The sequence below is a fragment of the Oncorhynchus mykiss genome, chromosome 19 (genome assembly GCF_013265735.2).
Source record: "Oncorhynchus mykiss isolate Arlee chromosome 19, USDA_OmykA_1.1, whole genome shotgun sequence".
NCBI classification, from domain to species: domain Eukaryota; kingdom Metazoa; phylum Chordata; class Actinopteri; order Salmoniformes; family Salmonidae; genus Oncorhynchus; species Oncorhynchus mykiss.
Genome location: NC_048583.1, coordinates 12,111,075 through 12,132,631, shown reverse-complemented (window position 1 = coordinate 12,132,631; position 21,557 = coordinate 12,111,075). Strand labels below are relative to the sequence as shown.

Sequence of the window (21,557 nt, the reverse complement as noted above, 5' to 3'; positions counted from 1 at the left end):
CTTTACTGACACGGTTTCTTATTCTGTCTTTTTCATTCTTAAATGTGACAATTGAATGAGTTCTGTTCCACGGTCAGCCCTTAACAGGAGAGCACGGCATGTTATGTCTAGCAGTTCTCGTCCTGACTGTACGTCGCCACGTAGTTCAGTTTCCTCCTGACCAAAGAGACACAGTAGTAATGTTTTGTTTGTGTTTGTACATTTTTCTAAGGCGTAGCTGTGACAACGAGACTACTCCGCGTCCCAAATAGCAGCCTGTTCCCTAAATTGTGCACCGTAGGTCCCGGTTAAAAAGTATCAAGTAGTGCACTAAATAGGGAATAGTGTTCCATTTAGGACACAACTCCACTGGACTTATTTTTGTTCTCGTTCCAAAGCTGAAAGGAAGCACACAGTACACACTTAGCGCTTACGACGATTCATGCTCTCTTTGTCTCCTGTAGAGTCATATTCCCCAGCCCCTTTACCAAACTAACAAATACTTGTGATTATGACTGATGGGACTGAAACACACAAGCGACTTGTTTATTTTTGGTGAGGAGAACCCAGGCTGGTTTTTGGGGGGGGGTGGGTTAACAGGGTTTGGTGTGGTGTTGTGCCCGGGCTTGACGTTTCAAAGAGGAGTTTGTGGGGAAGTCTGTGTTTTGTCACTAGTTGTGGAGTTTAAACCTTCATTATGGATAATCAGTGGTAATGAGGAGGTGTGGGTGTGGAGACTCGTTGTCATGGAGTCATCAGACATAAACCAAACATAGAAACTGGCTTATTGACTTCTGATTGCGAATGGCATTTGGTTTGAATGGAGCTTTGCTTTTGATCCTGACATTGGGGAAACACACACACGCTGGGTTATGGTCCAACATCAGGATCACATTGACTGGTGGTCGTACCGATGAGACAGGACCAGGGGTAGAACATTGTGTCAGGTCAGAGGTGAGAGGTCACAAATGGCTGCTTGTATCCTCTCATCAGCGTAAGGATGGGGTTATGGAATGGCCCTTATCACAGCCATAAAAGCCTGACCGCACTGACCAGGGCAGCCAAAGAAATCCATACCCCATCACAGAGCTGTCTGATAGATAGCCTCCCGTTTGTCACCATGAGGTGTGTGTGACCCCTCTGATTAGGGTCATAACCTTTTTTAATTCAACAATAATGTCATTTTCTGTCTCATAATGGGGACATTAGTCTTGTTTATATGACCTTGGCGTGCCTGTTCAGAATGCCTCGTGGGGATCTGTGGTAATGTGAAGTGGGATGGTTAATCTTTAAAATACTTTAAACTTCTGCTCCATGCCATTGTACTGTAAATAGATTTCATTTTCACACCAGCAGAACTTACATCAAAAGATGCTGTGTGTCCATGATGAGCTCTGTTTTGGAATATATCAAACAAGATCCCTTCAGTCACTAGAACAGTTCAATAGTATCCAGAGGGCAGCAGTAAGGAAACTCCCCGCTCTCAGGAGACAACGTCCCCTTTCTCCTTCTTCCTTGTTGTTCCTGAGAGCAGAGCCAGACCTGTTTATGTCTGCACTTCCTGTGGTGTTTATTTCAGGCCCGTTAGGACAGCGTGGCGCAGCGCTGCATAACATAGAGTAGCATTGCGTGTCCCCCACTGCTTGCAGGGCAGGTCTGCCGAGGCTCATGGCTATCGTCATTCAGCCTTTGGCCCATTGGCCTGGGTCATGTTCTTTAGGGCAGGCAACGGAAAAAGTTTTTAAATGTTTTTCAACAGAAAATGAAAATGAGTGGCTCTTATTGGATAAGTCGAGGTTGGCCCTCCCCATTTGGTGCCCAAAACAGGGCTCACTGTCAAACTCACTGTTTCTACTCCCCTCACAGACACACTGGCCTATTCCCTCTGTGCACACTTTATTATGACTGTGTAGTCAACGCCAATATGGCCTGACGGGACACAAAACACTGCTGCATTCTGGTTAAATTACCCGAGTCTGTTATCCCACTAATCTACAGTTGGTTACAGGCTGGTTGAGGATGTACAGGCTTTGGGACAGAATGGTTTCTGTTCTGCCTGGGTGTGATTGGTTCTGATGTCTTTTCATTTGTCATATTATCAAGGTGGAAAATCTGTGGTGCTGTTGAAAATCATAATGTGAAAATCATAATGTGTGTACACACACACACACACACACACACACACGTCTGATTTGGTATTCGAAGCAAATGAGCTCTCTCTCCTCTAGCTCTGTCTGTCATCAATCTTCAGCCCCCAGGCCTCTGTATGTTTACCAAGGACGTCTACACACACCAACACCCAGCTTCCAGCTCCCTCTATCAGTTGAAGAGATGATGACAGCACAGTTAAATACACTGACCACTGTCCTGTCACACACACACACACACACACACACACACCGTAGCCCTCCCTCCCCTTGTTAACACAGTTGGACCTTGTTTGTTTTGGTTACAATGTATCTGTTCTCCGTTTTCACTACCAGTCAAATAGTGTTAGATATACAGTATATCACTGTGTGTGTAAAGGAAGATTTTGGGGGTCAGGGTTTGTTTACTGTCACAAGAAACAACTAGTGATTAGACATGAATTATTAAACAAAGATCATTACTGACCCACCATACAGACATGTCCTGACAATGTGGTGTGTTGAAGTTGTGGGTGGTTTTATCAGGGCATTAGCTCTTTGAATGTTTTCTATCCGTATCACCAAGAAAGCGGAAGGAGAGAGCGAGAGCTAAACGTCTGACCCACATGCCCAGCTCCTTGTTGTTTTATTATTCTTTTGACGGTTGCGTTGAGAAGGTGTTGAAAGATTGAACCGAACATGAAAGACGACGACCGTCAAGTTTCCTTTCCTGACCAAATTGCCGATTTAAACTCACTCAGGGCCGCCTTGGCGTTTCAGCTGCGGTTTATTGAATTGTTTAGACTGACACCTTTGACCATAACACTGCTCAAAGGGAGGAAATGTGTGAGTTATATCATGATAAATGCCTTCACTTCCCTCCCTTCTCATTCCTCTCCTCCACCGAGCTGACTGCCAGAAACAGCAGCTGTTCTATAGGGCTGCTATGTATACCAGCTGACTGCTCCTTGTTCAGGCTCACTCAACATAATATTATACAGACATAATTGGTGATGAGGGCGGAAGGGGCTAAATGAATCTTTAATATCTCATTCTCTTTCTCACTGTTCCTTCATTTACCCCTCTGTCCATCCACACTGACTTATGTGTAACGTCATGTGCATAGAGTAACAGTATGTGGTTTCTGTGTTGTTGCTAATGTCCCAGTATGTGGTTTCTGTGTTGTTGCTCATGTCCCAGTATGTGGTTTCTGTGTTGTTGCTCATGTCCCAGTTTGTGGTTTCTGTGTTGTTGCTCATGTCCCAGTATGTGGTTTCTGTGTTGTTGCTCATGTCCCAGTATGTGGTTTCTGTGTTGTTGCTCATGTCCCAGTATGTGGTTTCTGTGTTGTTGCTCATGTCCCAGTTTGTGGTTTCTGTGTTGTTGCTCATGTCCCAGTATGTGGTTTCTGTGTTGTTGCTCATGTCCCAGTATGTGGTTTCTGTGTTGTTGCTCATGTCCCAGTATGTGGTTTCTGTGTTGTTGCTCATGTCCCAGTATGTGGTGTCTGTGTTGTTGCGCACGTCCCCGGTATGTGGTTTCTGTGTTGTTCCTAATGTCCCAGTATGCGGTTTCTGTGTTGTTTCTAATGTCCCAGTGTTTGTGTTTCAGGAGTGGCAGAACTCTATCCAGAAGAACGCAGGCTTGGCCTTCATCGAGCTGGTCAACGAGGGCAGGTACGTTTTCTGACACGCACGCGGACACACACTGTCCCACTGACCCACTCCGACCATCACCACTTCATTATGTCCCACTCTGGCCGATCCATAGCGCGGCCCCTGGCCCTCGAGGCTCCAGGCCCTCACGGTCACCATTAGGGCCTCTATTGAAGAGAGAAATCCATACTGGAGTAAAGAGGATCTGTGGAACTGAGGGGAGCCGTATAGAGTTCAAGGCTCTGTCAATACCTGCCTGTCCCGGAGGGAGGGACTGACGGAGGACGGGTGACAGGGGTGACTGCAATCCCTGACTCCTCATGACGCTTGGGAAATCTCCCATCTTCCTTGTCCCTCTCCATGTCCCTTCTGCTGTCCGTACTATCCAGGATCAGCATCCCCATATCACTCCTGGGACCAAACAACTCCCATCAATTTGGAGTTAGAGGTCCTGGATTTACATTAACGATCCCCCGGGCTGGAGAATTACCGAACGCTAATCTAGGATAATGTTAATGCATCCACTGATGGATTTCCTCACACACACACACACACACACACATACATACACAAGCTCACACACACAAGTAGTAAGAAGAGGAGGAGACAAAGGAGGAGGAGAGAATCGAAGAGAGAGAAGGAGAGGAAGAAGAGGTGGAAGAGAAGCAGAAGGAGGGAAGGAGTAGGATAGAGGAGGAAGAAAAGTGGAAGGATTAGAGGATGAGGAGGTTGTAATCCACTCCAGAGAGGCTGCTTTGTAATCTAGAACTGGGTCTCAGTGAAAGCCTGTTGATTTGCAATGGGGGGGCTGTAACACTATACCCCATCAACTCCCTGTTTAGAGGTGTGTATGTATGTGTGAGAGGTGTGTGTGTGAGCGGTTTGGGTGTAAGAAGTATGTGTGACTGTCCAAGTGTGCGCACGTACTATATTCGTGGGTGTGTGTGTATGTATGCTTGTGTGTGTCTGTACATGGTTTTATGTGTGTGTGTCTGCCTATGTGTGAAAGAGTGTAGAGTAAGGCGTCATAAAGAGAGTGTTGAGGTTATTGATGGCTGGGCCAGGGGCCGGGGGTTGGAGAGGCTACCGAGACCCAGGCACCTCCGCTCCCCCGCTGCCCTGCTCTGAAACAGCAGGCTTGGGTTACAGGCCCCAGGCCCGGCCCCTAGCCTGTTATTGTTCCACTTTGCACAGGCCTGACCTCTGGGGCCAGTGAGTGGCCTCTCTGGCCCCTATACACGCACATACACGCACACACAGACGCACACACACACACATTAATGTTTTATTAGCTTAGATAAGAGGAAGGGCTACAGCAAAGGGCTACAGGAAGGGCTACACCCCCTGTGTCAGATGCATATCATTATCAAATCAATTAGCGCATGTAAGGTCCCTGTTAAAAGGATTTTGTGTGTGTGTGTGTCTTGACCTAATCACATTTCCTGCTCATTTTGCATGCTTAATTTTCCTCTTTTTATGTATGTTAAAGGGGAGGTCTTCAATTGTATGTATGTTAAAGGGTTATTAAAGGGGAGGTCATCAATTTTATGGATGTTATACGGTAAATGGGAGGTCTTCCATTTTATGGATGTTATACGGTAAATGGGAGGTCTTCCATTTTATGGATGTTATACGGTAAATGGGAGGTCTTCCATTTTATGGATGTTATACGGTAAATGGGAGGTCTTCCATTTTATGGATGTTATACGGTAAATGGGAGGTCTTCCATTTTATGGATGTTATACGGTAAAGGGGAGGTCTTCAATTTTATGGATGTTATACAGTTATTAAAGGGGAGGTCTTCCATTTAATGGATGTTATACAGTTATTAAAGGGGAGGTCTTCCATTTTATGGATGTTGTACGGTTATTAAAGGGGAGGTCTTCCATTTTATGGATGTTGTACGGTTATTAAAGGGGAGGTCTTCCATTTTATGGATGTTATACGGTAAAGGGGAGGTCTTCCATTTTATGGATGTTGTACGGTTATTAAAGGGGAGGTCTTCCATTTTATGGATGTTATACGGTAAAGGGGAGGTCTTCAATTTTATGGATGTTATATGGTAAAGGGGAGGTCTTCCATTTAATGGATGTTATACAGTTATTAAAGGGGAGGTCTTCCATTTTATGGATGTTGTACGGTTATTAAAGGGGAGGTCTTCCATTTTATGGATGTTGTACGGTTATTAAAGGAGAGGTCTTCCATGTTCAGGGACTGCAGCACTCATATTGTAGCACATTGTGAGAGCTTGTTTGTGCAGTGTGTATGGTGTATGAAAACCTGATTGAACAGCTTTCAACCTATCACCTATTAGTCAATGAATTCACTTTGTTTGACCACTTATACAAAAAATATTATTATTTAGTGTCTTCCACCAGTTTTATTACATCTTAATCCGAACATAATTCAATTATTCAAATCAGTAATCATTTTTTCCACAGGTTACAGATTGATACAGTTCTGTTGATGGTATGATTTGTCTTCCTCTGTCCTTCCTCTCTCTCAGGCTACTGAGCCACACCATGAAGGACCACCTGGTGCGGGTGGCCAATGAGGCTGAGTTCATCCTGAGCCGACAGAGAGCCGAGGACATCCACAAACACGCTGAGTTTGAGGTAAAATACAGTCTGGGCCAGGAAACTGACTAACATGAAACTAGCACATTAAATCCAAAATGGAGTCTAGATTTAAGCTCGGGTGAATGATTGAGGAGAATAGACCAGGCAGCTGGTAAACAAGAGAACATACTTGATCCAAAATGGCTCCTTACATAATATAGGAATTTGAAATTACCCAGGCTGGTGCAGGTAGCCAGCAAACAGGAAAATCCATTCAATCCAAAATGGAGTCCTGATTTTAGCTTGAGGGGGGAATGAGGGGGGAAAACTTAACAATGAACCGATAACTTCCAACCCCTTTCATGACCCTCGTATCTTGGAACAGAAACATAGTCCTCATTTATTTATCCTTTCCATGTCTTTTTGTGAGAGCAGCAGGAGTTATTTTAGTATATTTGTAGCTTTAAGCAGATCCCATTAAGCTGAGGTTGATAGGATAGGTTTATAGTTAAATATTTTCATGTGCTGTCTGGCCATATTGAACAAAAACAGCTCAGAATGTAACACCCAGCGAGGGGGTATAAAGTCCTCTATATACATACACACACACACACACACACACACACACACACACACACACACACACACACACACACGGTTGTCTGTCAAGTCATTACAGACCTGTCATAGCAACCTAGAGAACAAATGTTGTATTTTCAAAGACAACCCCAACATGTATAATAACATCTTACACTGGAGTGTCCGGCTGTAGTTTACGTTTGGCACGGCATCCTAGCCAAACAGCCTCCATGTTCATTTATCCCCGTACCTCCCGGCCTAGTGCCAGCCTCCACCCTCCTCCTTCATCCCTCTCTCCTGATCTCTCTGAATCATTTCCTGCCCTGCTGAGAGCCTGTCTGTTATAGTCCCGCTGGGGGAGTATTTCCACAGTGACAGGAATACAGCATCCTCCCCTCCACCCTCCTCCTTCATCCCTCTCTCCTTCTCTGTCTCAGTCCTGATCTCTCTGAATCATTTCCTGCCCTGCTGAGAGCCTGTCTGTTATAGTCCCGCTGGGGGAGTATTTCCACAGTGACAGGAATACAGCATCCTCCCCTCCACCCTCCTCCTTCATCCCTCGCTCCTCTGTCTCAGTCCTGAACTCTCTGAATCATTTCCTGCCCTGCTGAGAGCCTGTCTGTTATAGTCCCGCTGGGGGAGTATTTCCACAGTGACAGGAATACAGCATCCTCCCCTCCACCCTCCTCCTTCATCCCTCTCTCCTCTGTCTCAGTCCTGATCTCTCTGAATCATTTCCTGCCCTGCTGAGAGCCTGTCTGTTATAGTCCCGCTGGGGGAGTATTTCCACAGTGACAAGAATACAGCATCCTCCCCTCCACCCTCCTCCTTCATCCCTCTCTCCTTCTCTGTCTCCGTCCTGATCTCTCTGAATCATTTCCTGCCCTGCTGAGAGCCTCTCTGTTATAGTCCCGCTGGGGGAGTATTTCCACAGTGACAGGAATACAGCATCCTCCCCTCCACCCTCCTCCTTCATCCCTCTCTCCTTCTCTGTCTCAGTCCTGATCTCTCTGAATCATTTCCTGCCCTGCTGAGAGCCTGTCTGTTATAGTCCCGCTGGGGGAGTATTTCCACAGTGACAGGAATACAGCATCCTCCCCTCCATCCTCCTCCTTCATCCCTCTCTCCTGATCTCTCTGAATCATTTCCTGCCCTGCTGAGAGCCTGTCTGTTATAGTCCCGCTGGGGGAGTATTTCCACAGTGACAGGAATACAGCATCCTCCCCTCCACCCTCCTCCTTCATCCCTCTCTCCTTCTCTGTCTCAGTCCTGATCTCTCTGAATCATTTCCTGCCCTGCTGAGAGCCTGTCTGTTATAGTCCCGCTGGGGGAGTATTTCCACAGTGACAGGAATACAGCATCCTCCCCTCCACCCTCCTCCTTCATCCCTCTCTCCTTCTCTGTCTCAGTCCTGATCTCTCTGAATCATTTCCTGCCCTGCTGAGAGCCTGTCTGTTATAGTCCCGCTGGGGGAGTATTTCCACAGTGACAGGAATACAGCATCCTCCCCTCCACCCTCCTCCTTCATCCCTCTCTCCTTCTCTGTCTCAGTCCTGATCTCTCTGAATCATTTCCTGCCCTGCTGAGAGCCTGTCTGTTATAGTCCCGCTGGGGGAGTATTTCCACAGTGACAGGAATACAGCATCCTCCCCTCCACCCTCCTCCTTCATCCCTCTCTCCTTCTCTGTCTCAGTCCTGATCTCTCTGAATCATTTCCTGCCCTGCTGAGAGCCTGTCTGTTATAGTCCCGCTGGGGGAGTATTTCCACAGTGACAGGAATACAGCATCCTCCCCTCCACCCTCCTCCTTCATCCCTCGCTCCTCTGTCTCAGTCCTGAACTCTCTGAATCATTTCCTGCCCTGCTGAGAGCCTGTCTGTTATAGTCCCGCTGGGGGAGTATTTCCACAGTGACAGGAATACAGCATCCTCCCCTCCACCCTCCTCCTTCATCCCTCTCTCCTTCTCTGTCTCCGTCCTGATCTCTCTGAATCATTTCCTGCCCTGCTGAGAGCCTGTCTGTTATAGTCCCGCTGGGGGAGTATTTCCACAGTGACAGGAATACAGCATCCTCCCCTCCACCCTCCTCCTTCATCCCTCTCTCCTTCTCTGTCTCAGTCCTGATCTCTCTGAATCATTTCCTGCCCTGCTGAGAGCCTGTCTGTTATAGTCCCGCTGGGGGAGTATTTCCACAGTGACAGGAATACAGCATCCTCCCCTCCATCCTCCTCCTTCATCCCTCTCTCCTGATCTCTCTGAATCATTTCCTGCCCTGCTGAGAGCCTGTCTGTTATAGTCCCGCTGGGGGAGTATTTCCACAGTGACAGGAATACAGCATCCTCCCCTCCACCCTCCTCCTTCATCCCTCTCTCCTTCTCTGTCTCAGTCCTGATCTCTCTGAATCATTTCCTGCCCTGCTGAGAGCCTGTCTGTTATAGTCCCGCTGGGGGAGTATTTCCACAGTGACAGGAATACAGCATCCTCCCCTCCACCCTCCTCCTTCATCCCTCTCTCCTTCTCTGTCTCAGTCCTGATCTCTCTGAATCATTTCCTGCCCTGCTGAGAGCCTGTCTGTTATAGTCCCGCTGGGGGAGTATTTCCACAGTGACAGGAATACAGCATCCTCCCCTCCACCCTCCTCCTTCATCCCTCTCTCCTTCTCTGTCTCCGTCCTGATCTCTCTGAATCATTTCCTGCCCTGCTGAGAGCCTGTCTGTTATAGTCCCGCTGGGGGAGTATTTCCACAGTGACAGGAATACAGCATCCTCCCCTCCATCCTCCTCCTTCATCCCTCTCTCCTGATCTCTCTGAATCATTTCCTGCCCTGCTGAGAGCCTGTCTGTTATAGTCCCGCTGGGGGAGTATTTCCACAGTGACAGGAATACAGCATCCTCCCCTCCACCCTCCTCCTTCATCCCTCTCTCCTTCTCTGTCTCAGTCCTGATCTCTCTGAATCATTTCCTGCCCTGCTGAGAGCCTGTCTGTTATAGTCCCGCTGGGGGAGTATTTCCACAGTGACAGGAATACAGCATCCTCCCCTCCACCCTCCTCCTTCATCCCTCGCTCCTCTGTCTCAGTCCTGAACTCTCTGAATCATTTCCTGCCCTGCTGAGAGCCTGTCTGTTATAGTCCCGCTGGGGGAGTATTTCCACAGTGACAGGAATACAGCATCCTCCCCTCCACCCTCCTCCTTCATCCCTCTCTCCTCTGTCTCAGTCCTGATCTCTCTGAATCATTTCCTGCCCTGCTGAGAGCCTGTCTGTTATAGTCCCGCTGGGGGAGTATTTCCACAGTGACAGGAATACAGCATCCTCCCCTCCATCCTCCTCCTTCATCCCTCTCTCCTGATCTCTCTGAATCATTTCCTGCCCTGCTGAGAGCCTGTCTGTTATAGTCCCGCTGGGGGAGTATTTCCACAGTGACAGGAATACAGCATCCTCCCCTCCACCCTCCTCCTTCATCCCTCTCTCCTTCTCTGTCTCAGTCCTGATCTCTCTGAATCATTTCCTGCCCTGCTGAGAGCCTGTCTGTTATAGTCCCGCTGGGGGAGTATTTCCACAGTGACAGGAATACAGCATCCTCCCCTCCACCCTCCTCCTTCATCCCTCTCTCCTTCTCTGTCTCAGTCCTGATCTCTCTGAATCATTTCCTGCCCTGCTGAGAGCCTGTCTGTTATAGTCCCGCTGGGGGAGTATTTCCACAGTGACAGGAATACAGCATCCTCCCCTCCACCCTCCTCCTTCATCCCTCTCTCCTTCTCTGTCTCCGTCCTGATCTCTCTGAATCATTTCCTGCCCTGCTGAGAGCCTGTCTGTTATAGTCCCGCTGGGGGAGTATTTCCACAGTGACAGGAATACAGCATCCTCCCCTCCACCCTCCTCCTTCATCCCTCTCTCCTCTGTCTCAGTCCTGATCTCTCTGAATCATTTCCTGCCCTGCTGAGAGCCTGTCTGTTATAGTCCCGCTGGGGGAGTATTTCCACAGTGACAGGAATACAGCATCCTCCCCTCCATCCTCCTCCTTCATCCCTCTCTCCTGATCTCTCTGAATCATTTCCTGCCCTGCTGAGAGCCTGTCTGTTATAGTCCCGCTGGGGGAGTATTTCCACAGTGACAGGAATACAGCATCCTCCCCTCCACCCTCCTCCTTCATCCCTCTCTCCTCTGTCTCAGTCCTGATCTCTCTGAATCATTTCCTGCCCTGCTGAGAGCCTGTCTGTTATAGTCCCGCTGGGGGAGTATTTCCACAGTGACAGGAATACAGCATCCTCCCCTCCATCCTCCTCCTTCATCCCTCTCTCCTGATCTCTCTGAATCATTTCCTGCCCTGCTGAGAGCCTGTCTGTTATAGTCCCGCTGGGGGAGTATTTCCACAGTGACAGGAATACAGCATCCTCCCCTCCACCCTCCTCCTTCATCCCTCTCTCCTTCTCTGTCTCAGTCCTGATCTCTCTGAATCATTTCCTGCCCTGCTGAGAGCCTGTCTGTTATAGTCCCGCTGGGGGAGTATTTCCACAGTGACAGGAATACAGCATCCTCCCCTCCACCCTCCTCCTTCATCCCTCTCTCCTTCTCTGTCTCAGTCCTGATCTCTCTGAATCATTTCCTGCCCTGCTGAGAGCCTGTCTGTTATAGTCCCGCTGGGGGAGTATTTCCACAGTGACAGGAATACAGCATCCTCCCCTCCACCCTCCTCCTTCATCCCTCTCTCCTTCTCTGTCTCCGTCCTGATCTCTCTGAATCATTTCCTGCCCTGCTGAGAGCCTGTCTGTTATAGTCCCGCTGGGGGAGTATTTCCACAGTGACAGGAATACAGCATCCTCCCCTCCACCCTCCTCCTTCATCCCTCTCTCCTTCTCTGTCTCAGTCCTGATCTCTCTGAATCATTTCCTGCCCTGCTGAGAGCCTGTCTGTTATAGTCCCGCTGGGGGAGTATTTCCACAGTGACAGGAATACAGCATCCTCCCCTCCACCCTCCTCCTTCATCCCTCTCTCCTTCTCTGTCTCAGTCCTGATCTCTCTGAATCATTTCCTGCCCTGCTGAGAGCCTGTCTGTTATAGTCCCGCTGGGGGAGTATTTCCACAGTGACAGGAATACAGCATCCTCCCCTCCACCCTCCTCCTTCATCCCTCTCTCCTTCTCTGTCTCCGTCCTGATCTCTCTGAATCATTTCCTGCCCTGCTGAGAGCCTGTCTGTTATAGTCCCGCTGGGGGAGTATTTCCACAGTGACAGGAATACAGCATCCTCCCCTCCACCCTCCTCCTTCATCCCTCGCTCCTCTGTCTCAGTCCTGATCTCTCTGAATCATTTCCTGCCCTGCTGAGAGCCTGTCTGTTATAGTCCCGCTGGGGGAGTATTTCCACAGTGACAGGAATACAGCATCCTCCCCTCCACCCTCCTCCTTCATCCCTCTCTCCTTCTCTGTCTCAGTCCTGATCTCTCTGAATCATTTCCTGCCCTGCTGAGAGCCTGTCTGTTATAGTCCCGCTGGGGGAGTATTTCCACAGTGACAGGAATACAGCATCCTCCCCTCCACCCTCCTCCTTCATCCCTCTCTCCTTCTCTGTCTCCGTCCTGATCTCTCTGAATCATTTCCTGCCCTGCTGAGAGCCTGTCTGTTATAGTCCCGCTGGGGGAGTATTTCCACAGTGACAGGAATACAGCATCCTCCCCTCCACCCTCCTCCTTCATCCCTCTCTCCTTCTCTGTCTCAGTCCTGATCTCTCTGAATCATTTCCTGCCCTGCTGAGAGCCTGTCTGTTATAGTCCCGCTGGGGGAGTATTTCCACAGTGACAGGAATACAGCATCCTCCCCTCCATCCTCCTCCTTCATCCCTCTCTCCTGATCTCTCTGAATCATTTCCTGCCCTGCTGAGAGCCTGTCTGTTATAGTCCCGCTGGGGGAGTATTTCCACAGTGACAGGAATACAGCATCCTCCCCTCCACCCTCCTCCTTCATCCCTCTCTCCTTCTCTGTCTCAGTCCTGATCTCTCTGAATCATTTCCTGCCCTGCTGAGAGCCTGTCTGTTATAGTCCCGCTGGGGGAGTATTTCCACAGTGACAGGAATACAGCATCCTCCCCTCCACCCTCCTCCTTCATCCCTCTCTCCTTCTCTGTCTCCGTCCTGATCTCTCTGAATCATTTCCTGCCCTGCTGAGAGCCTGTCTGTTATAGTCCCGCTGGGGGAGTATTTCCACAGTGACAGGAATACAGCATCCTCCCCTCCATCACTACCTTCATTCCCCCCTCCTTTCTCAAGACCCTGGCAGTACTTAAACCTGCAGACAGCCCACAGAACTGCTGGTCTGAAGGGCCGACTGTCTCAACCCCCCGTCCCTCCACCCTCACTCGCCCCCTTACCGTAGTTGTAAAATGTTCTGCTTTCTTTAAGGTTCAAGGCAGGGTCTCTCCTACAGAATGAAAAAAAGCCCTCATGACTGTTTAAAGCAAACTGTTGAGGGGGTGGAAAGGAAAGAATGTCGATGGTTTGCTTCAGGTTGGTTGGTTGCCTCGGTTCGTTTGAATGTTTGCTCCCATGTTCTTCTAGCTTGTGTCCCAAATAGCACCCTATTCCCTATTTAGTGCACTACTTTTGACCAGGGCCCATAGAGGGAATATGGTGTGATTTGGGATGCATACCCTAGTAGAGTCGGCATATCTATCTGACTGGCAACAGCAGTACACACTGTCCACCTCCTTTCCACCCACCGGCCTCACCCTGTCAATCATTTCCTCGGGAGGTGTGTTCTGACTCGACCAGTCGTCCAATCATCGTTATTGCGGGGCAGGCAGACCCGGGTGTTTATGCCGATTTCTGACGCTTGACACTCACAGCCTATTTGGCGAGGCTAACACTCCACACACAGGGCGTGTGTGTGTGTGTGTGTGTGTGTGTGTGTGTGTGTGTGTGTGTGTGTGTGTATATGTGTGTCAGACAGCTGTGTGAACAACAGCAAGATAGAGGAGTGGAGAGGAGGAGGGGCCTGAGGCACAGCAGACAGTTGGCAGTTCCATAAGAACACAGCACAGGGCTCACAAACTAGCCTCTACCTCACTCTGCCCTGAGGTTATGAACAGGAGTGGTGTCTGAGTCCGTGTCCCCATCACTCCCCATTTCGTCCCTCAAACTCACCATGATTAGGCCATGTTATGTTCTCTCAGCCGAGCGAGGGCCAGGATATGTCTGCACCGATGGAAACACACACACACACACACACACACCAGGGGCTGTCCCCAGCTCTCCAATTCTATCTAATTGGCCCACGTAGTGTAGCTGATGTTCCTGTCCGCATCACTAGTCCCTCTCATCCTATCATCTGTCTCCCTCTGGCACTGAGGAGTCCTTTAGGAGGAAACATCCTTAGACTGGATCCTACTCCGATATACTGTAATGAAAGCAAAAGGAACACATTGTGTCGTTACATTGGACCTATTTTTCCCACATCGTCCTACAAGAGGGCCTAGTTAGTGTCTCCGTTTTCTCTCCATCGTCTTCCAAGCAGGCCCAGTTGTTTTTCTGGTTACTTGTGTGTGTGTGTGTGGTAGTCTTTGACAGTACCGTTGAGTTACAGAATGAGGATGTGTCTGACGGGCCTCAAAGACAGCCAAGGACATCATTGTTTCCTGTTCCTGTATTATTTAGTAGCTACAGTCCCCGGTTGTCTCCAGTAAAACCACAGTGGTGGAGAAAGAATACGTTTTAACAGGCTGAAATCTCATTCTATTCTGTTAGGGAGATAGTATTTGTGTTCTTGTAAATGGGTGTGAATCCACTCATTAACCCTTAATAGATGTAGTATTGGGTACATATGTACCACATCTGTTTTGTTTTGTTTGTTTCTTATGTGAAAGCCATTGGATTGGGATTCTCTGTCCCAAGCACTGTGTGCAGGGACCTATTTCACTACGCAACCCACATATCGCACAGAGTGTTACAACTCTTTGTTGTATTTGTGTCCAACCACACCATCCTTCCTCTCAGCCCAATCAACTATAATCAGATACCCACTCACCACCGTAGCCAACTGTTAACTCTCTTTGTTCAAGACTGTTGTTTAGTATTCTCTCTCTGTTCTCTCCCCTCACCCCCTACAGTATAGCCAATCAACTTTAATCAGATACCCACCATAGCTAGGGCCAAATCTATGTTTCACAATTGAATTCCCCACTTAAATGTAGCCGCTCCTCTGTGACCTCTGGAAGAAGTGAGGCCCTGATAAGTGCAACCACTGATATTGCCGTATTGATTTTCCTCCATTCCGGCTCTGGCTTGAGCCCTCCTCGAGCCATCGGTTTCATGGTTTCATTTTGCACCGCCACCATAAAAATAACAGCCTCAATGAAACATGCCCCAGGGGAAAACAGTTTTCTTCGCTGTCATCAATTATTATTATTTTTTTTTAAATCAGTGTTTGTTCACCTGCTTCTCAGGTTTGCTGTTGGAGGACAGAAATAGAAACATGTTGGGGTGTGGCCGAGTGCATAAAGTAGGTGATTTGGTTGTGCCCTGACTGCCATTCCCTTCACTGTTTTAAAGAATCTTACAGCTGAAATGAATTGCACCTTTGGTGTCTTTCCTGTTGACTATCACCTGGGGAACAGAGTAGTCCTTCTCCACCCTGGCAGGGGTCTGGGACTAGGTCCTTTGGCAGTGGCTCTCTACCACTACAGACACGGACCGCGAAGGAAACGGCAGCCACCAGGAAAGTGAATTATTCAATAGATAAAAACAAATTTATGTTTGCTCCCTGTCAGAGTTCATATCCACGGGAAGGGTGTGATAGAGGAGCCACGTGATTTAGACACCCTTTGCTTTGGAGACTCGTAACATATGCTCTCTCTCGCTCTCTCTCCCCCATCCCTCTTTCTTTCTCTCTGTCTCTCTCTCTCTCTCTCTCTCTCTCTCTCTCTCTCTCTCTCTCTCTCCATCTCTCCATCTCTCTCTCTCTGAATTGAGTTATCTTTGGCCTGGAGAGTAAGTTATTATAGCGGGTTGAGGGTGACAGAGATGAAGATAACTGGAGGGGGAAATCCAATTACCTTTTAGTGTTCTCTATCTAATGGGATCCTTAACGTGGAAGAGATCTGCAGATCGCATGGCCACGGCCCTCCTACTACGATGAGAGAGAGTTTAGTTTTTTTACAGCATCCTTTCATTAAGGATGAAATGTGGTGGGTTGCAGGGCCACGAGAGCAGAGGAGGTCAGAGATACGGAAGACCCAGATCATTTATTTTATCTCACTCTTTCTTTTTTTATACCCCACGGTTGGTTCTTTAAGAGTGAGGAAGACCCAGGTCTTTTCTTTTAACCGCCTCTCCTTCTTTCTCTCTCTGACTTTCTTCCCCCCCCCATACCCAGTCGTTGATTCATCCCCCAACCGCTGTAATATACGACTAATTGAATTGACTCTCTCTCTAGATGCTATAAAAGCCGGGAGATCCAGCTAGCGATATCGCCGTAATTAGCGACTTAGCGTCATTGTCCCCCACTGTCTGGCTTGTAAGGCGATCCCTCTCTTCTCCTCTCGCCTCAGAGTTAATGACATTAACATTGAGCTGATGCTCATTATATTCCATCACGACAGCGTCGTTAGCACAACGCCCCCACACAGTGCACTGAGCTTACTCTTCCTCACAGATCACAGCCATGGACAGGACACACACAAAGAATTGACTGCACTCTTAACGTTTGAAACGCCATGGAACGGGAGGGCGACACAATTTACATTTTGAAGTGAAACAAAATGAACCTGATGGTTAAACATTTTTGCTATTTATAACACAAAAAACAAAGCCAACAGCCTATGTTTCAGTACTATAATGTAACCTGCTGTAAAGGAAGAAAGCTCTGTTCTGGTCAAGAACAAACACTGCCGTTTATAGGGTGCTTGGACCAAATGTGGTTATCTTCATAGGTCTATAAACCATCTGTTTCAGTTTGAGAGAATTCCACAACAAACTGTTTCAATGTCAGAGGATAGGTTGTGACCCCAATCTCCCATACCGTCTAGAAGAGCCCCCTGCAGGTCACCACTCTGGCTGTAGCCCGCCAGGCGTCAGGTGCCACCATCTGACACATTGTTTACAACGTATCAACACACAACACTCGCCTCTCTGACCGACAGTCTTCACCTGTCATAAGGTGGTCACAGCGTGGTTTATAGACGACAGCTATAGAGCTGGGAGAACAGCCATCTCACTATGGTGCTGGAGAGACCCTCTGGGTAATGCCGGGGAGGCTTGTTAGCTGTTATTAGTGGGATTCGTTTGTGGATTCAGTAGTTTAATTCGTATATTATGACAGGATAATGCAAGTAGATTCAACTACCCAGCAGTATTCTAAATCTCTGCCTACCTGTATTGATTTTAAGAAAGGCATTGATGTCAATGGTTAGGTACACATTGGTGCAACGACAGTGCTTCAATCACCCGTTTGGCGAAGTAGGCTGTGATTCAATGACAAATTAACAGGCACCGCATCGATTATATGCAACGCAGGACACGCTAGATAAACTAGTAATATCATCAACCATGTGTAGTTAACTTGTGATTATGTTAAGATGGAATGTTTGTTATAAGATAGGTTTAATGCTAGCTAGCACCTTACCTTGGCTTACTGCAGTCACGTAACAGGTAGTCAGCCTGCCACGCAGTCTCCTCGTAGAGTGCACTGTAATCGGCCATAATCCAAAAAGGCCGATTACGATTGTAATGAAAACTTGAAATCGGACCTAATTAATCGCCCATTCCGATTAATCGGTCGACCTCTAATACTTACCCAGCAGTATTCTATATCTCTGTCTACCTCTACCCTCAGAGAGAGAGTACTTACCCAGCAGTATTCTATATCTCTGTCAACCTCTACCCTCAGAGAGTACTTACCCAGCAATATTCTATATCTCTGTCTACCTCTACCCTCAGAGAGAGAGTACTTACCCAGCAGTATTCTATATCTCTGTCTATCTCTACCCTGAGAGAGAGAGTACTTACCCAGCAGTATTATATATCTCTGTCAACCTCTACCCTCAGAGAGTACTTACCCAGCAATATTCTATATCTCTGTCTACCTCTACCCTCAGAGAGAGAGTACTTACCCAGCAGTATTCTATATCTCTGTCTACCTCTACCCTCAGAGAGTACTTACCCAGCAGTATTCTATATCTCTGTCTACCTCTACCCTCAGAGAGAGTACCTACCCAGCAGTATTCTATATCTCTGTCTACCTCTACCCTCAGAGAGAGAGAGAGTACTTACCCAGCAGTATTCTGTATCTGTCTACCTCTACACTCAGAGAGAGAGTACTTACCCAGCAGTATTCTATATCTCTTGTCTACCTCTACCCTCAGAGAGAGTACTTACCCAGCAATATTCTATATCTCTGTCTACCTCTACCCTGAGAGAGAGAGTACCTACTCAGCAGTATTCTATATCTCTGTCTACCTCTACCCTCAGAGAGAGAGAGAGAGAGTACTTACCCAGCAGTATTCTGTATCTGTCTACCTCTACACTCAGAGAGAGAGTACTTACCCAGCAGTATTCTATATCTCTTGTCTACCTCTACCCTCAGAGAGAGTACTTACCCAGCAATATTCTATATCTCTGTCTACCTCTACCCTGAGAGAGAGAGTACTTACCCAGCAATATTCTATATCTCTGTCTACCTCTACCCTCAGAGAGAGAGAGTACTTACCCAGCAGTATTCTATATCTCTTGTCTACCTCTACCCTCAGAGAGAGTACTTACCCAGCAGTGTTCTATATCTCTGTCTACCTCTACCCTCAGAGAGAGAGAACTTACCCGGGAGAGGGGGAGAGAGAGAGTACTTACCCAGGAGAGAGGGGGAGAGAGACTAGTATCCCAGTGTCTGGCTCTTCTCTGTGTGTAATTAAGTCCCTAGGTGATGCCTCTTGCACCGCTCCTCACATCATTATCTTTGCCCAGCTGACCCAGAGCTGTGAATAGCACATATACGAGCACCTCCTCCCGACTCCCTAGTCCCCTTTACTACATGCAAACTGACACTTTAGTCTCTGGAGTAGGGCTCTTGCCTTGCCTACTATCTTTGTTATCCCATAGAGGGACATCATTTTATTGATTTCATTTTACTGAGGAGTTGGAGAGGAATTCTTGGAAAGGATAATTATGTGGTATAGTATTGAATAAGGCTGTGTATTCATCAAAATAAATATGTGGAATAAGCAGATTCTCAAGTGCAATTGAATGTATTTTTAAGGCAGACACAATCCTGATGTGGAGTTAAATGTGTTAAATGTACAGCACTAAAAGAAGAAAGGGCATGTCCTTGGTGCGTTCCTATTGTTATCTCTTCTGTTTGGAATCATTACTCTGCATCCAGACAACTAGCCGAGCGCTAGCCAGCGTTCCAGAAGAAGTGGATTATTTTTCATCTGCAGCGCCTCTGCCTTCATTTGACTATTTTTCACCCCGGAGAGGACAGTTAACAGGTGTGATTCGTCACGTGCTGGCGCGACCTTGGAGTGCTTCTGGAGTCAGAGTGGATGGAACCTTCAGCCCAGCTTAGACTAATGGTAGCTACTGATTGGAGCGGGGTTTGACACAGCTGCTGGTTTGAGCAGGGAGGGAAGGGGGGGGTGAGAGAGAATGGGAGATGGAACGAGAAGAGCGAGAGAGTGAAAGAGAGGAGAGGATGCCGCTGGGAGGAGAGATGAAGAGTCCTGCCAACTAGGCATTGTGACCAGTCCATTAAAAACCCACAGCAGCCACAGGCGAGGGACAGGAGAGAGGGATGAGAGAGATACTTTGATAAGTGTTGCGCCTGCGTTAACCTTGATGGCCACTATCGGGACGATGCATGCCTCTGGGATCTGTTTGGCTGGATGAGAGATTTTTTTTTCCTCAGCAGGAAAAATCAATACTCTGCGCGCGCGGCGTGACAAGGGCATCATTTCAGAATTGAAGTGGCTGTCAGACGTCGACATTCGATGACTTTTGTTCGCCGTTGTGCTTTTAGGCCTTCATTTTTCTCCTTGGTCTTTCTACACCCCCCCCCCCCCCCAACTCTTTGTCTGAGTTAACCTGATGGTGTTTTATGTGGCCGTTTTAAACTTGAGGGCAAGAGATCAAGTGCGAGGGGGAATCTTCTTCAGAAACCAATTGTTTCAGCATCTCTCTTTTGTCTAGTAACCCCTCCTCCCGTCGTTCTGTAAGGAATTCCTTATTCCTAGGAATATTTGCATTCCCTCTCAGAACACGACAAGGACACGCACCCCGGGCGGACAGTTTCCCCACTTTAAATGAGACCCTCTGGGGACGGCTTGTCGGCGGACGTGAGAAAATTGGAAGAGGAGAGCAAGACAACGAAGCGATAGCCGACCCCTCTGTGTGTCTCTAGCTGGCTTCTCTACTGCACCACACAATGTCAAGGCAGAGAGTACACATCAAGCATTGCTTTAATAAGATCCCACTGTTGTGTGTGTGTGTCGTCGCCCGTTTCTCCAGCAGAACCTTGAGCGCTTTGTGATGTCATGAAACAAGCGCCTTGAAGGCTGAGACAGTGTGGCACAGAAACATTTCAAGGTCCTCGGCTTTGTCACTCACTGTAAGTGATAAACACAGGCTTTATATCTGGTAATGAGGCCTGTATCCCCACTCACACCCTCATTATACTGGTGAACCCCTCAGGCCCTGATGGGAGAGCGTGACAACAACTACAGCATTTAGAGGGGGGTTGACAGCGTATTATTCTAGACGCAGAAACCTATGCCATATGTTCTGGCCTTTTGAATTGCACTCATGCAGTTGAGTCAGTGGATTTGTATCTGTGAGATGTGCTGGAATGCCTGACCCTCGTGTGTGTGTGTGATTTTTCATGTTGTCTTCTCATATCATTATCCTAGTGTAATTTAGCCAGTGGTTAGGCCTGTTTCCTTTCTAAATTACACAGACGTTTCTCTGGTTATTGACTTGAGCTTTGCGTGCATTGTCCGAGACACATCTCCATGTAATTTACTCGATTAATGCCAACCCATTATCAGTCTGTCTTCTCCGGGCACCTTTTTCCACCAGAGTAGGCGCCAGCGCCCGTCACCCTCCGACCCTGTCAGCCAGCTCATGTAATGGAAGGTGCTGCCCATGATTACACTGTCTCAAGTCATAAGGTCTCACGTCACGCCGTCCTCACACACACACACACACACACACACACACACACACACAGCTTCCTCACCTGCTCGCTCGCTCTCCAAAAGCCTGTCTTGTGCATTTTACCTCTGAATTCTGACTTCCTCGTTTGAATCTGGCTACCAGGTAGACTAGACATTGATCCTGATGTCTGAATCTGGCTACCAGGTAGACTAGACATTGATCTTGATGTCTGAATCTGGCTACCAGGTAGACGAGACATTGATCCTGATGATCCGTTTCTCTCAGTCAGTATCAGGATAGACCCTTCATGTGCCGTTTCCACCGTGGTAAAGGGGGCCTCCTCTGGTTTCTAATGGCACTAGGCCGTTCATGTTATTTTACTATTCCCTCCCGCTCACTTTGAAATTAGCAGAGGGGTGATGTGTTGAAAAGTGTTCCCTGACTCACTCAGTGCCCTTTGTTCTGTCAGCCTATTGGAAGAGTAGAGGATGGAGGTAGGTTTTTATGTAGTCATCTAGAGCTAGTAGGCTGAGT

At 48.0% G+C, this 21,557-nt stretch overlaps 1 protein-coding gene across 6 annotated transcripts in view; it reads left to right on the top strand.

Moving 5' to 3' along the window:
• Positions 1–21,557, top strand: part of LOC110497375 (lipopolysaccharide-responsive and beige-like anchor protein) — a 328,302-nt gene that overhangs the window by 128,690 nt on the left and 178,055 nt on the right. For all 6 annotated transcript variants that reach the window (XM_036954299.1, XM_036954302.1, XM_036954301.1 and 3 more), the window contains 2 exons: positions 3,717–3,781; positions 6,267–6,375. In XM_036954299.1, coding sequence (XP_036810194.1) covers positions 3,717–3,781; positions 6,267–6,375 — 174 coding nt within the window. The remainder of the gene's footprint in view (positions 1–3,716; positions 3,782–6,266; positions 6,376–21,557) is intronic.